The sequence below is a fragment of the Otolemur garnettii genome, unplaced genomic scaffold, assembly GCF_000181295.1.
Source record: "Otolemur garnettii isolate 467f Iridium unplaced genomic scaffold, OtoGar3 scaffold00013, whole genome shotgun sequence".
Lineage (NCBI taxonomy): Eukaryota > Metazoa > Chordata > Mammalia > Primates > Galagidae > Otolemur > Otolemur garnettii.
In genome coordinates, this window is record NW_003852408.1 from 27,536,288 (window position 1) to 27,553,344 (window position 17,057).

At 38.6% G+C, this 17,057-nt stretch overlaps 1 protein-coding gene across 2 annotated transcripts in view; it reads left to right on the forward strand.

Annotated features, from left to right (window-relative positions):
• RAPH1 (Ras association (RalGDS/AF-6) and pleckstrin homology domains 1) overlaps positions 1-17,057 on the forward strand; it is an 83,816-nt gene that overhangs the window by 60,811 nt on the left and 5,948 nt on the right. For both annotated transcript variants that reach the window (XM_003785013.3, XM_012802205.2), the window contains 6 exons: positions 401-466; positions 1,895-2,038; positions 2,791-2,901; positions 10,107-10,205; positions 11,166-11,286; positions 16,699-16,841. In XM_003785013.3, coding sequence (XP_003785061.2) covers positions 401-466; positions 1,895-2,038; positions 2,791-2,901; positions 10,107-10,205; positions 11,166-11,286; positions 16,699-16,841 — 684 coding nt within the window. The remainder of the gene's footprint in view (positions 1-400; positions 467-1,894; positions 2,039-2,790; positions 2,902-10,106; positions 10,206-11,165; positions 11,287-16,698; positions 16,842-17,057) is intronic.

The following is a 17,057-nucleotide window of genomic DNA, read 5'->3' on the forward strand; positions in this document are numbered from 1 at the left end:
GTAAAAATTAGCCAGAACATAAATTTTCTGCATCTGGATCAGCCTATTTTAAGGTAATTTCTCTTACTTGTTGTACTTTGCAATTTTTAAATGTTTCAGGTCCTTTATATGTAACTTTCAGTCAATATCCCACAACACATTTGCCAGCTGTTGTACCATCTCACAGTTTGGGGAATGTTAGTTGATGGAAGAAGTCATGAAAAATGGATAGGCAAGGAGGAGAGGCTGGCATTAAGCATTTTTGTGATAATACCTAAATGCAGGGAGCTTTTCAAAAGAGGATTCCTCTTACTCTACACCAACAGAAATTAGAGTCTGTTTCTCTGGTAGACATCATAACATACCTTGACCAAAGGAATAATGGAATGGGTTTACCCTGTAACTTTATTTATTCTTCCAGAATTACCTTCTGGGGAAAAAGGAAACAGCTGAGATGGCAGATAGAAACAAAGAAGTGCTGTTGGAGGTATGCCTCCCTCCCCATTTTTTCTGCACATAATAACACTATTAAGCATGTTTTCCAAGTCAAGTATGTCAGTGTTCTATATTTGTTATAATTGTAACTAGAAACCCTATGTTCTTTGGTAATTGTGTTCACATTTTAAGCCACTGAAGAACCTTTTAAAAACTACAACTTGGAGCTGGGCTAGGTGGCTCACACCTATGATTGCATTTGGGAGGCCCAGGCGGGTGGATTGCTTGAGCTCACAGGTTTGAGACCAGCCTCAGCCAGAGTGTGACCTCCTCTCTAAAAATAGCTGGGTGTTGTGGCAGGCAACTGTAGTCCCAACTACTAAGGAGGCTGAGGCAAGAGAATCGCTTAAGCCCAAGAGTTTGAAGTTGCTGTGAGCTTTGACACCATGGCACTCTACCAAGGGTGACAAAGTGAGACTCTATTTGCAAATAAAAAAAAAATTGCAACTTTGCCAAGTGATATTGTTGTGGATTAAAAGAGTTAGGAGCTTTGGGGGGCTGCTGAGTGGGAGCGTGTGGTTGTTGAAAGATATGGTTGTGCTGTTTTTATCTGCTTATCGAGAGAGAAATTTGAATAGAATTAGCTATTTGTAAAATATTTCAAGCCTTAGTCTTAAATAATGCAAATAATTTTAAAAATCATGATTATCCTGTTTTAGGAAAATCTCATTTTGGCCAGAGCTCGGTTTGAACTCGCTACTTCTGGCATATGGGGCCGGCACCCTACTCCTTTGAACCACAGGCACCACCCTCAGTCAAATATTAAAATTTTTAAAACAAATGCCTTCTGTCCTAGAATCACATAAACAGTACAGTTTTTAAATTGTTGAAGTTTAATCATTTAACAGGTTGCTTTCTTTTAAAATACGTTCCTACTAATCTAATAGTCCTACTGATACAACAGCTAATCTAAATGTGTTGTTAATTTGAGGAAAAAGGAAATCAGATGCTTGTGTTAGCCCTGATACTTCATTAAATTGGTATAACTATGCCAACGGTTCTCAATCTGTGGGTCTCAACCCACAGGAACGTATTAACGGGTCATGGCATTAGGAAGGTTGAGAACCACTGAACTGTGTTGTTTACAAATGCATTTCAAGTACTGTTATATGCTACTCAGTTGATGTTTCAAGATAGTAGTTTTTCCTCAAAACATTAGGTAAAAGTGAGAAGGTAAAAAATTCATTTTACATGTATGATACATGTATGACTGGCTTATACACTTAAACATTTTTAGGATGACCATTGTAGTTCCAAAACAAATATATTTAGAAAGTACCAATTGAGATAAAATTAGCAACTTAGTTGCAATTGTTTTTGTTTAATAACCAGGTGATGCATTTCACAGGGGTGAACATAAATAACTTTGTTCTGAGAATCCAAGGACCATAAGGTTTTCTAAATTATCTTGTTATTTTAGGAATGTTTTGGTGGAAGTTCTGTAACTGTACCAGAAATTGAAGGAGTCCTTTGGTTGAAAGATGATGGCAAGAAGTCCTGGAAAAAACGTTATTTTCTCTTGCGAGCATCTGGTATCTACTATGTCCCTAAAGGAAAAGCAAAGGTGTGTCCCCTCTGTTGGGTTTTGAACTTCTTTATTATGCTGATTATTTGAATTTGTAGTGAGTTTGGCTAGGTGAACTCAGACTGTGATTTGTTTCAACTCGTGTAGGATATACAGAATATTTCTTTTGTTTATTAATCTACTGTAAACAAGAGGAAATTCCAAAATTTTCATTTCTCTGGTCATTTCTTAGGCTTATCTCAATTATCTTACCAAATTTGAAATAATAGTTTTATATATTATTTCTTAAGCTTTTAACAGTGTCTCATCTAGTCTTCATAACAATCCTTGGCGCTTATATTGCTGCCCCTATTTAACTGGTGAAGAAACCCCCAGTTGAGAGTCACTGTACTTGAGATATGTATTGTAGGCACTGAACTACTTGATGTTCTCTTGTTCTTTCCAGAGAGTTCTATTATACTATTTTGTATTTTATATACTGTACTATATTGATAGTATATTTAAAATCTGACCTTTCTAAATATGTCAGTATTCATTAAGAATGGCAAAAGAGTAAGTGAAATGGGCTGCCTTATTTGTTACATTACGGATTGAAGAAGAAACATTCATAAGAGAATCTCATTGTCTTTTCTTCTGCAGAATAACAGTAATTTCTAGGCAGTATTACAGAATAACAGTAATTTCTAGGCAGTATTAGTAAAGTTTTGATTCTCAACTAGAAACTTGCCAGGTACGATATTGGGTTGTTTGCATATTATTATTAATAAATCTCTTGGGTGTTTTTATCTTAGGTCTCTCGGGATCTGGTGTGCTTTCTCCAGCTGGATCACGTCAATGTTTACTATGGCCAAGATTATCGGAGCAAATACAAAGCACCTACAGACTACTGTCTGGTGCTAAAGGTAAACACAGATCTCTTTTTAAAACTTCTAATTGATGTCAGACATAAGAGCAGGTTATTAGACATTTTAGAATGTTTGGATCTCCATGAAATGTAGTATTTTTGCTTTATTCTATAGGTTTAAAAAGGAATGGTGAAGGATGGTAAGAAAAAGCATAGGCTGTATCACAGCTGACCCTTAACCAATTACTCCCAATTAGATTGATACCTAGAGGAGTGACTACTTCAGTGTAAGCATTGCATTATATGAAATATATTTGATTATAAATTTGAGACTCTTGTATGATAGCAGGCTTGTTTTAGGAAAACATCAGCATCTAATGTGGTTCATATGTATTTTGTGTTTTCATATGCACAGTAGAATCTCTGTAAGGGACTATAAAAAACCAGTCAGCATACAGAGGTGGTCAACATAAGGAACGAGGCCTACCATAGTGATGCATACATATGGTGGAAGTCCAGTCTATAAAAATTAAGTCAACTTAAGTAAAAAGCCTTAAGAGGCTTTACTGTATTTTGTCTTGTCCTGTACTTACTCAGCAGAACCATCAGAGGGCACTATGCCCAACTTCAAACAAGACTGGCTATCATTTGGTTCCAAAATAATTTTTGGCTTTTTTTTCTTCCAGACTATAAACATGATAGTCCATGTGCATATTATGACCTACCTGTCTTTTTTAAGGGAACTTTTTTTCTTCTTTATCCAGGCTTTGAGCTTCTCACACTAATTGTATCTGTACTTTTGAGAAGAACTGGCATTTTAAGCAAATTTTTAGTGATCTATAGAATTACTGATAAAAATAACACACAAATTCTGGAAAATTATGGAAACAATTAAGTTTTTCTCACTGGCTCCCTCTTTGTTACTCTTTGGAAATTACTTGAGTCTACATGTTTAGATCGTGTTTGATTTTTATTCTTCTCTGAGAATTATAACTTGGGTTTAAGGAGTACCATTTGTTTAGGATTTTGAGGTGGAGTTTTGATTGCTTTGATGAAATTAGGTGATGGCAGCCTATTATTATTATATAATCTTTTTACTGGAGAATACTACAGTATCATTTAGGTAACTTTCAGGAGCAGATAATTGTTTTAAAGTTAGTACAAAGTGGCATAATGCAGTAGTTTTCAAAATGAGGTCCATGATCTCCTGAAAGTCCCTAAGACCAGGATGTCAAAATTATTTTTCTAATAATACTAACATGCTATTTGTCTCTTACTTCTTATTCTCTTAAAGATGTATAGTAGGATTTTCTAAGAGGTTACATAATGTGATAATGTTGTTCTCTCGGCTAGTGTAATGTCTGTTTGTATAGTCTTGTATTTTAATTTTTTTCTCAGTCTTAATTTCTAATAAGATCGATATTGTCAGGGTAGAAAAACTCCTTCTATCCTCTTAGACTTCCGGGTGGGCCCAAGAATTAAATTGACTTAAGATAGGTTAACAGGAGAAAAACGTAATACAAGTTTTACATGGCACAGGAGCCTTGATGATTAAAAAAAAACAACCACCACCAAAGACCCTGTTAGAGTCAATTGCTTATATACTGGATTGAACAAAGAATAGTCACTTGTGGCAAAGCAGCTAACTTTTATGGGGAAGCTTAAAAATAAGAGTTATTTTAACAAAGTCTGTATGGAATTCTCTTGATTTTGCCTCCTTATCCTTGAAGATATGGATGTTTTGTCTTTTTAGTATTGGGAGAGCAGCTTTCATCTTCTGCTTTTTTAAGAAAGAAATATCACAAAGGTCAACATGATCTTTTTGCACCTGCTGTTCTTCAAGTATCTTTGTAGTATATTTTTGACTCCTTCAATATCAGTATACATAACCTACATTAATGAAAGTTTTTTGAGGGCCTCATAACATGAAGACAGTAAGGGCTGGTTATTTCAGTGGCTCAAGGTCGTCAGTGAGAACTCAAATTCTGTCTTTCCCATTCCACCTTCTGCATATTCAGCTTATTTCTAGGTAGGCTCACCTCACGATCACAGATGGCTGCTTGCAGTTCTATGCATCACATGACCCAGCAAAATCTAGAAGGACTATGGTTATTTCTCCCTGTATTTGTCTTTTTTAAGAGGAAGGAACTAGTTCCCAGAAGCTACTCAATAGCCCTCTCCTATTATCCCAGAGTACATTTCCCATTCCTAACCAATCACTGGAAAGGGAACAAAACCACAGAGATTAGTTTAGACTAGTTAGAATTCACACACCGAGGGACATAGGCAAGGGGTGGGGCTCTGCCAGAAAAGTGGGGAGGAGGAGATAGCTATAGGAAAGGCACCTACAAACAGTATCTGCTATAATCAATATTAATTATGACCACTCACTGTTATTTTAATCCCTTTTGCAATTTATAGAATTCCTAGGTTAAGAATATTTTTGTGCTGGGTGGTGCCTGTGGCTCAGTGAGTAGGGTGCCAGCCCCATATACAGAGGGTAGCAGGTTCAAACCCCGCCCCAGCCAAACTGCAACAACAAAAAATAGCCAAGACTAGCTAAGGCAACATAGGAAGAGCCTGTCTCTACAAAAAATTTCAAAATTAACCAGGTGTGGTGGTGTGTGACTGGAGTCCTACCTACTCAAGAGGCTGAGGTGGGAAGATCTCTTGAACCCAGGAGTTGACAAGGCACGGTGGCTAACACCTATAATCCTAGCACTCTGGGAGGCCAAGGTAGGTGGATCACCTATGCTCAGGAATTCAAGACCAGCCTGAGCAAGAGTGAGACCTCATGTCTACCAAAATAGAAAAACTAGCTAGGCATTGTGGCAGGTGCCTGTAGTCCCAGCTACTACAGAGGCTGAGGCAAGAGGATCACTGGAGCCCAGGAGTTTGAGGTTGCTGTGAGCTGCCACACCACAGCATTCTAGTCTGGGGCAACATAGTGACACTGTTTGGAAAAAAAAAAAAAAAACAAAAAAAACCATGAGTTGGAGGCTACAGCGAGCTATGATCTCATCATGACACTCCATCCTAAGGGACAGCCTATTACACATCTAGGATATAGGGGATAGCTTATTGTTCCTAGACTATAAACTTTTACAGCACATTACTGAATTCTGCAGGCAACTGTAACATAATGGTAAGCATTTGTGTGTCAACACATAGAAAAGGTATAGTTAAAATGCAACATTATAATCTTATGGGATCATGTCCTTTTTGCAGTCTTATCAGTGAAATGGTATCATGTGATGCATGGCTGTATTTTAGTATGGTACGTGGGAAGGGAAAGTGGTTTGTGTCTAGGGATGGAAGATGAACATGAGCTTTTCGAGCACTGTTACTAAAATAAATATACTGTATGTGATAATCATGGAAGTAATAGGGTCGAAATTGCCTATTCTACTAATATTCTATAGTTTCACTAATTAATTTTCTGTATGCCAGTTGAGAGAATCAAGCTATATGTGCTTGCAGAGTATAAGTAGGTAGTTAGTATAATTCATTTGTTTTCTTTTGGCACTTGATTGTGATTTTAGAGCATCTCTGTTTCTCTCTCTCTCTCTTTTTTTTTTTGAGACAGATTCTCACTTTGTTGTTCTTGGTAGAGTGCTGTGGCATTGTAGTTCACAGCAACCTCAAACTCTGGGCCCAAGTGATTGTCTTGTCTCAGCCTCCCAAGTAGCTGGTACTACAGGTGCCTGCCACAATGCCCAACTATTTTTTAGAAACAGGATTTTATGTGGCTCAGGCTGGTCTCAAACCTGTGAGCTCAGGCAATCCACCGGCCTCGGCCTCCCAGAGTGTTAGGATTACACACATGAGCCACTGCACCCAGCCCTAGAGCATCTCTTTTAGTTAACAGAGTTACAGAAGTTATCTATCTAAACCTAATTTTTGGCATAAAGAGAAAAGTAATCTGATAGCACAATACTAATACAGAATTTCTTATTTTATTATTGAAGGTTTATATTCTAAAATTGTTTACCTTTTATCAGAGAGTGCAAGTTTTTCCACATCAACATCATTTTATAAATGAAACGATGACCTTTCTTAATAGCTCCTCATCTGTTTGGGGAGCAATATCATTATCTATTCTTTTTGGAGTCTTTAAGAGACTTAAATGTTGAGCTTCTTGTTTTTAGCAATGAATGCCTCTAATACACTTCCTCTTAGTCCTTCTGTAGTTTTTAAAGTAGTTAGTACCATAATATGCTAGGAGAAAAAAGAGGCAACATTAGAGGAGGGAGATTTTAATAAGGCAGTAGTACAACCAAGTAGTTAAAATCACATGCTCTGCAATGAGAGCATGCGGATTCACACTCTCGTTCTTTCATGTTGGGAGGAACTTTGGATGTAGTCTTAACCCTCTTTGACTTACTTTCTTCTTGGAACCCCGAGATATTAATTTGTAACTCAGAGGATTTCCATGAGGACTGAAAGAGCTAGTATATATAAAATGTTTCACATAGTGTCTGGTACATAGTAAGTGCTCAGTAAATGCCACTGTTAATAAAATATTAGTAGAATAGGCAGTTTCCTGAGTTGCTGGTACAGAGCCTGGATGACCATAAGGAAAGTAATGAATGCCTTTATTATGTAGCAGATAAAATAATTTTTTAGGGTCTTAAAGCAATTTTTTTTTTTTAAGACAGCGTCTCTGTCATCCTGGGTAGAGTGCCATGGCATCATAGCTCACAGCAATCTCAAATTCTTGGGCTTAAGTGATCCTTTTGCCTCAGCCTCCTAAGTAGGTGGGACTATAAGCGCCTGCCACATGCCTGGCTGGTTTTTCTGTTTTCAGTAGAGTTGGAGGTCTAGCTCTTGCTCAGTCTGGTCTTGAATTCCTGAGCTCAGGTGATCCACCTGCCTCAGCCTCCCAGAGTAATAGGATTACAGTGGTGAGTCACAGTGCCCAGCCCCAAAAGAAATTTTAAAGTAGCAAGTAATCTGATACTTAAAAATACTCAGATAATTATACCTACTGTTCTTCAGTGTATTATTATCTGGATTCCCGAGTTAGATGAAGAGAGAAAGATAGAGGATAATTCCTCTTTGACTTTCCCTGGTACTGTATTGATAAAAAAAACAAACCAACTCCATGCACACACTTTATGTAGAGAATGAATAGAAGCATGCATGCACACTCAGCCAGGGCTTCTGCTGCAGGTGAACACCCATGCAGCCAAGAGTAGTTTGTAAATCGCCGTGCAGGGAAGCGTGGTGATGAAGGCTGGGAGCCATCTGTAGCAGCTTGGTCAGATCTCTGAACCCTGCCTGATTGGCAGAGCCTCCATGAAGCAGGAGAATGCTCTCTTAAGTTCTAGTTGGCAATACTAAGAAAGCTCTTTATACTCAGCCTGTTTTTATCTTCTGCACAAACTGTGGGTTTGTATGGTCAAGAACATTTTCTGTTTTGCTCATCACTGTATCTGAAAACCTAATTGAAGTATCTGGCAAATAGTTCTTGCACTCCTTCCTACAGAAAAATAAACACTCCTCTACCTACTCTTCTTTGCTTCTTCAAGATTGCCAGGGCTGTTTATTATAATGTGATATACTATGTGGACATGAAGCATATTCCAAGAGAGGACTTGTCTTGTCAGGAGATAAAGCTGTTAGATATTGTTTTGTTAACCTCTTATTATGGAGGGTTTCTTGTTTAAAACTGACTGTAGCCTTCAGCAAGAAAATTGGTTTTGGTATTAAATGTTATTATAGGAACTAAGCTCTGTAAAGCAAAGACTGAAATAGAATAAATGGACTTCATTTTTTTCTTTCTCTGTAGACCAGAGTGATCTTCAGCCTTTCACCTATTCTTGCTGAATTGAGAATGGATTCAAATTGCTTATTTTTATTGGTCTTATAGGTTTCTACAACAAATTAATGTTGTTGGGGAATTCTGGAAAACTAAATTCTTTTATAGTTCCTTTCTTTCTTATAAATGAACATAAATTTAAAATATCTAGCCAAAATACAGCATTTTTTTTCCAGAATAACTAAAAGAGGAAGTAGTAATCGTAAGGCAGTACATCTAGAACAAGTGTGATCAGGGCTTTTCTTCCCAAGAAACTAGTAGTTGAGGCCCAGTGGGGTGCAGACACCTTAAACTTGTTCCTATAGCCAAAGTCAAGACAGTCATCCCCCTATCCAAGCCTCAACTGAAAAGTACAGGGGATTGAGAAAAGTAAATCTGATTATGTTGTTGAAAGCTGCTGCTTATCCCAAAGGGCATGTGCTGTGGTTCTGCACTTTAGGAGAGGGAGGGGCCTGCGGAGCTGCACTCATTTACCTCTACCACTGTGAACCCTTGTCCTAGATGCTGTGTCTGTGCTCTGTATGCCAAGTGTTTAATGCTGTTATTTACCTCCAGACAGGACTCTCTCTGAGTTGGAGTCTTTTGAATTCATGGTTTTAGTGGGTTCAAAGAGAAATCAAACATTGTTTTCCCTTTTCATATTCTTACAGATAAAAATTCTATTGACTTTGTAAACTTTGATGTGGATTTTGTGTCTCTGAGATATATAATATGAAGTTTTATTTTAACATCCAAATTTCTTTCTCATTTACTTTGTAAAAATATTTACAGACTATTTTATTTAGCCTTAAACATAAATATAAAATTTTATAAGAAATATAAACTGGGGGCAGCGCCTGTGGCTCAGTGAGTAGGGCACCGGCCCCATATGCCGAGGGTGGTGGGTTCAAACTCGGCCCCGGCCGAACTGCAACAAAAAAATAGCTGGGTGTTGTGGCAGGCGCCTGTAGTCCCAGCTGCTCAGGAGGCTGAGGCAGGAGAATCACCTAAGCCCAGAAGCTTAGTAGAGTGCAACAGCACTCTACTAAGGGCAAGAAAGTGAGACTCTATCTCTTAAAAAAAAAAAAAAAAAAAGTAGTATAAATTGGGCCAGGCATGGTGGCTTAAGCCTATAATCCTAGCACTCTGGATCACCTGTGCTCAAGAGTTTGAGACCAGCCTGAGCAAGAGTGAGACCCTGCCCCTACTAGGAAAAAAAACCAGTCAGGCATTGTGGTGGGCAGCTACTTGAAAGGGAAGGATCTGCCCAACCCAGGAGTTTGAGGTTGTTGTGGGCTATGACACAATGGCAACAGAGTAAGACTCTGTCTTGGGGGAAAAAAAGTATAAATTGGACATTATATTAATGACTTGTAACCTGAAAGAATATGTTTCGGCTTTGATAGTTTGTTTTTCTTTAGTTCTCCAAGGGACTTAGTTGGATTTTGCCTTTACTCTTGCAGCACCCCCAGATCCAGAAGAAATCTCAGTATATTAAATATCTTTGTTGTGATGATGTGAGAACTCTCCATCAATGGGTCAATGGGATCCGAATTGCAAAGGTAGATTTCCTTTTAATATGATATATGGAATAATGAAGTGTTTAATGCTATAGTTTTAATTATTATGACAATTCTGATTGTTTCATGTTCATAATTTTGCCACTGTATAGTTTTCTCAGGCCTAAGTTTCATGTTTTAAATGTTGTCTTTTCTGCTTATTGATAGGGATAAAACTCTTAACAGTTGGTATCCGTGGAATAATACTTCTGGCAAAAGTTTGTGTGGTGTATAAGTGATTTATTTTGGCTTTGGAGAAGGTATTATATGGTTATTTTATAGCAGAATTTTGCCAAAACCACATAAATCTTTTAAAAATTAACTTTAAGTCATGATCATTACCCACTATATTTTGAAGAATATCCTAAAAAGTGCTAAGAAGCTGACCCTGGACCAAGAATTTTCAAGAATTTGAAAATAATACATTTGGCTCGGCACCTGTGGCTCAAGTGGCTAAGGCGCCAGCCACATACACCTAAGGTGGTGGGTTCGAATCCATCTCGGGCCCGCCAAACAACAATGGTGGCTGCAACCAAAAAATAGCCAGGCGTTGGTGGGCACCTGTAGTCCCAGCTACTTGGCAGGTGGAGGCAGGAGACTCACTTGAGCCCAGGAGTTGGAGGTTGCTGTGAGCCATGATGCCACAGCATTCTACGCAGGGCGACAGCTTGAGGCTCCGTCTCCAAAAAAAAAAAAAAGAAAAAAGAAAATAATACATTTATATTTACAATGAACATAATCAGAATCATGTGTTGAGTTCTTGTAGCTTCTCTAAAAATTAGGAAAAATAAGAATAGATTAAAATTTACTGGTATTAAAAGAATTTCTACAGTGTTATAAGTATTGATTTTAATACAAATTTTAATTGTTATGAATTTATAAACAAAATGTATCACTTTCTACTCATCCTTCTGTATAATACCTAGTAAAGTTCAAATGTCACCATTTCCTCCTTTTGTTCAGTACGGAAAGCAGCTCTACATGAACTATCAAGAAGCCTTGAAGAGGACAGAGTCAGCTTATGATTGGACCTCCTTATCCAGCTCCAGCATTAAATCAGGATCCAGTTCTTCTAGCATCCCAGGTAGTTAGTTCAAAATACTTCAAAGCATTATTTTCCTGCCAATATGAGTGTCTCTGTAGAGACTGATAGTAGACCTGAAAATTTCAGCTTGATTCTTGAAAACCAGAGCAATACCTAATTTTTTTTTTCCAGTTTTGGGCCAGGGCTGGGTTTGAACCCACCACCTCTGGTATATGGGGCCGGAGCCTTACTCCTTTGAGCCACAGGTGCCGCCCAGCAAGATGCTTTTTTTTTTTTCCTTTTGAAACAGGGGCTTGCTCTGTCACCCATCATAGAGCACTGTGACATCATCATAGCTCACTGTACACTCTTAACTCCTGGTAGGAGTATAAGCATGTGCTACCATGCTAGACTAACTTTTAAAAAATTTTATAGTATTACTATTTTTAGAGACAGCATCTTGCTATGTTGCCCAGACTGGTCTTAAACTCCTGGCCTTAAATAGTCCTCCTACCTTGACCTCTTAAAGTGCTGAGATTATAGGTGTGAACCACTGCTCCTGGCCTGATGCTTTTTTCTTTTTAATTGTTAGAAGGGACAATATCATGGGCTAATTCACAAATGTATTTGAATGAAAAATGAGTATATAGACTTACAAAGTCAGGATTCTTTGTTATTTACAAAGCTTATTCAAAGTGACACTGCTAAAAAACAACTACCATGTTTCCCCAAAAATAAGACCTACCCCCAAAATAAGCCCTAGCAGGATTTCTATGCATTTGTTAAATATAAGCCCTACCCTAATAATAAGACCTAGTGATGAGCATGGCTATGCAGCATACCTGCATGGCATGGCCATGCATTTTGGCGCGGAGTGGTAAAGAAGACTGGAATACCTTTTATCTGCCACAGCTCCTTTCTCCGAGCCATTTGCACTTGCACGGGTGTGTGTGTGTGGTAACCACGGTCACAGGCATCCTATTGCACACGTGCGAACGGCTAGGGGAAAGGAGTTCACACATCACTAGCGCCAGCCCCACCAACAAGGTCAGCTCCCCCGGTCAGGTTCCAGAAGACGACTTAATTGTATTTGACTAAATGTAGATTGTTGTATTATACTTAATAAAAATAAGACATCCCCTGAAAATAAGCCTTAGTGTTTGCCTTCTTAAGAAAAAATAAGTATAAGACAGTGTCTTATTTTGGGGGAAACACGGTACTGATGCATAATTTGAGATTAAAAGTTGCTTGGAGAGGGTCTTTATACTTAGAATCCATGATGAAGCTGCCCTCCTTCCCCACAGATTTCCTCACATTTTAGGGAAATGGAAACATCTGGAGGTGCTTCAGCATCACAGTTAAAGAAAGCCAGTCAATTCATTAAATTTACTGAAAATTTCACAGTAAATCCACTGATACTCAAAAGGTGCTTATTTTCAGATTCCCACATCTTTTAAGTTAGTGTGCCATGATTATACCTTAAGATAAATGCTTCTTTCACTTGAGAATGTTTCATAAACACTATCCTTGTCACCTAGAGGCAGAATTTAATTGTTCTCACATTGTATGTGATGAAAGAAATAATTATTTTAAATAGTATTTTATTATGAATAAAAAAATTTATGACTCCATTTCATTGCTAAAGAAGTAAAAACAAATTTAGAATGTACACATACACAGGTTTGTCGGCCTAGAAGAACTGACACCCCAGTGCCTAGATCATGGTTTTTAATACTAGAAAAAGGAACAGGGCTCTTAGGGAAACTGTGGGCTGATTATAGAGCTGTGGCAAGAATATATACAAGATAAGCCTGGAGCATCTCATAACATCAGAGAGTAACAGAGTATTCAAACAAACACAATGGAAGTATGTCAAAGGGACACAGGAGCCAACCTGAAAGAGCTCAAGTGGCCATACCTGGAGCAATTTGAGCAATACAGTAAATAATGTAGGGATTATAGCCCAAATTATAAAATATAAATACCCATGAGTTACTTATAATTTATTGAATAAGTGGGAAGAAGAGATAGCTCTCCCATGCAAGAAGATTTCTAGGTGATTTCTATAGATACTTTGCCTTCAAGGAGGTAGAACTTAACATCCTGCTCCTCCAGCATGGGCTGTCCTTAGTAACTTGCTTTCAGACAGCAGAATGGGTAACTTCACAGTGGAGAAATGTGACAAACACTGGCTCAGCCAAGTAATCAAGGCTAATATCAGTAATAAGTCATACTGATTACAGATACCTTGATATAATATGATGAGAATGGCTTTTTTTCTCTGTAGACTTCATCCCTAAATCCCGTAACTGCAGATGATTAATCAAGAGAAAGGCATCAGACAAATCAAAACTGAGACAGTCCATAAAGTACCTGACCAGGAATCCCTCAAAATTGTTAAAAGTCATCAAAAACAGGAAAGTGTCATACATCGCATGATGACTATCATGTGTTATCCTGAATCAGAAAATGGACATTTGGGGCCAGGCACATGCCTGTAATCCTAGCACTCTGGGAGAGTAAGAAAACTCTCAAGAAGAAAAAAGCTTGAAAAAAACTTTCAAGAAGAAAACAGAGTAGGTTTGATCTTATGTTGCTTGTATTCTTGTCCTAAGGATATTGTCTCCTTGCAAGCCAAGGTGGGTGGTTTGCCTGAGCTCAAAGGTTCAAGACCAGCCTGAACCAGAGCAAGATACTGTCTCTAAAAAAATAATAGCTGGGCACTGTGGCGGGTGCCTGTAGTCCCAGCTACTCGAGAGAATGAGGAAAGAGTATTACTTCAGCCCAAGAATATGAGGTTACTGTGAGCTATGACAACACAGCACTTTACCAAGGGTGACAGAGTGAGACTCTGTCTGAAAAAGGAAATGGACTTTAGGGAAAAACTAGTGAAATCAAAATAAAGCATGGAGTTCAGTTAATAGTAGTGTAGCATGTTAATTAGGGGTAAACTAAAGGGAAGTAAAATTAAAAGAGGACAGTTTTTCCCCCAAGAGAATTCCTTTAAAACCAAGATAAGTAATGGAATAAACAGGATGGCAGGTGTGTATGAATTCTGTGCTAAAACTGCTCAAATATTCTGATATTTAAGTATGTGATATGTAGATATCTAAAACTATTCTAAGAAAACTATTTATTAAAAGGGAGTGGGCTTGGCGCCTACAGCTCAAGTGGCTAGAGCACCAGCCACATACACCTAAGGTGGCAGGTTGGAATCCAGCCCGGCCCACCAAAACAAAGACGGGGGCAACCAAAAAATAGCTGGGCGTTGTGGCAGGTGCCTGTGGTCCTAGCTACTTGGGAGGCCGGAGGTAGGAGACTCGCTTGAGCCCAGGAGTTGGAGGTTGCTATGAGCTGTGATGCCACGGTACTCTACCTAGGGGGATAGTTTGAGGCTCTGTCTCAAAAAAAAAAAAGGTGGGGGGAATGGGGACGGTTGGGCATGTGGCTCACTAATCCTAGCACTCTGGGAAGCTGAAGCAGGTGAGTCACCAAGTTCAAGACCAACCTAAATAGGAGGATCGCTTAAGCCCAAGAATTTGAAATTGCATGAATTGTAATGCCATGGCATTCTACCCAGGGCACAGAGTGAGACTGAGTCTCAAAAAAATAAATAATAAAGTAAAAAAGGGTGGGAGGAGAACCTTCCTGAACATGGATTAGGATAGGCAAGGTAAGAGTACATAGCAATTAGGATTTTAGATAAGGAAATTAAAGAATAGAAGATTGAGCAAAGATGAGTAGTATTTTTAAAAAACTTTTATAGTACTGAAATCAAGTGCCTTCACACATTATGATGGAGTATAGGTATAGTGCTTTTTCGTTCTCCAACATCATTCACATAATTTGTATAAAGTATTAAGCAGATTTTTTAGTGTAAATCTAAAGTCATATATTGAAGAGAGTGCCAGGATACATGTGTTCCAGCCTCTTGTCTTATACGCTGTTGTTAACTATGGATGATAGATGAGGAGGATTGGTGAACCTGTAATTTTTTAAAAACTAGTCAGCTATTAAGTGATCAAGAAAGAAGAAAACAGAGTAGGTTTTATCTTATGCTGCTTCTATTCTTGTCCTAAGGATATTGTTTTCACTTTATATAAGAGAGTATGGGTTTAAGCCGGGTTTAAGCGGGAAGAGGTAGCTCATGCCTGTAATCCTAGCATTCTGGGAGGGTGAAGCAGGTGGATCGCCTAAGCTGAGGAGTTGGAGACCAGCCTGAGCCAGAGTGAGACCCCAGGTCTATTAAAAATAGCTGGGCATTGTGGCAGGTACCTGTAGTCCCAAGTCCTACTCGGGAGGCTGAGCCCAAGAGTTTGAGGTTGCTGTGAGCTATAATGCCACAGTACTCTACTGAAGATGTCAAAGTGAGACTGTTGCAAAAAAAAAAAACACTACAGGTTTAGATTTCCTTGTGGCCATTATCTTTGATTACTTTGGCTAATTTGGCTGATTTGTTTGCTTAATATCAGGTTGAATGATAACCACCCATCACAAAGTAGATGAGATCAGCTATAACATGAGTCTCCATGAGATGCCATGCATCATGTTAGGTGTGTCCACATGGTTACCTCTCCTGATCAGGAGTCCAGTGAAATAATCCTGCCCAATCCCTGCCCGATGTCAGTCAGAGATAGACTGTGTCCTCACAGCCATTCCTTCCAGGCCTGGCTCCCCTACAGACTTTACTGTGCCTTGCCAGGAAGCCAGAATATAGCATGGCTGCTGTACTACCTGGCCAATACTTAAATCCTTAGGAAACACACGTCTTGCAAAGGAGTCAAATTTCAGGGAAAAGGAGGTAACCATTGTGTACAGGTCTGAATTCACAGTTACAACTCTGGGATGGCGTGGAACGAGGAATATTAAAAATGATGATTCAGTGGTTAGGGCACTAGACACATAAACCAGGGCTGGCAGGTTCAAACTCGGCCTGGGACTGCTAAACAACGACGACAGCTACAACAACAAAAAAATAGCCAGGCATTGTGGCGGGCACCTGTAGTCCCAGCTACTTGGGAGGCTAAGGCAAGACAGTCTCTTAAGCCCAAGAGTTTGAAGTTGCTGTGATGCCACAGCACTCTACTGAGGGCAACATAGTGAGACTCTGTCTTAAATAAATAAAATTTTAAAAAATTATAATAATACTGATTCTCAGGAAATGAAAACATGATTGAAAAGAATTCAGTCCTCTCCTGATGGTTCATTAATTATTCTACTTGCTGGGACTAGAATTCACACAGCCACGAAATCAGGTTGTGAAGATACCAAGAATCTAAGTTTTCCTATTAACTTCAAGGGAAGTTTTCTAGTGGAAAGTACTAGCTGTATTTATAATGAAATGACCTGGGTAAAAGAAACTTATTACTGTCCTACATAGCATTTGACCTGTGTAAAAGATATAAATTGATATATTCCTATTGTTAGAATAGTGACTCAATTAATTGGCTTTTTAAAAACTATTTTAAACAGAGTCTCAGTCAAATCACTCCAATCAGTCTGACAGTGGTGTTTCGGATACCCAGCCAGCAGGACATGTTCGCTCCCAGAGCATCGTGAGTTCCATCTTCTCAGAAGCCTGGAAACGAGGCACTCAGTTGGAAGAGTCCAACAAGGTAATACACTCATTTTACTCTACATAGGAAAGTCTGTGATATTTCTCTGGGTTTAACTTGTGGCTCTTTTATTTCTTTATTAGGAAACTTATTTGGCCCTATTTCAGTCTTCTTAGCTTTATGCATTACAAAAGGAAAGCTGATTATCTATCTCAGAGAGACCTGAGGATATGATTTCCCCTTTGAAATAAGTATTTGCAAATTGGCTCTAATGAC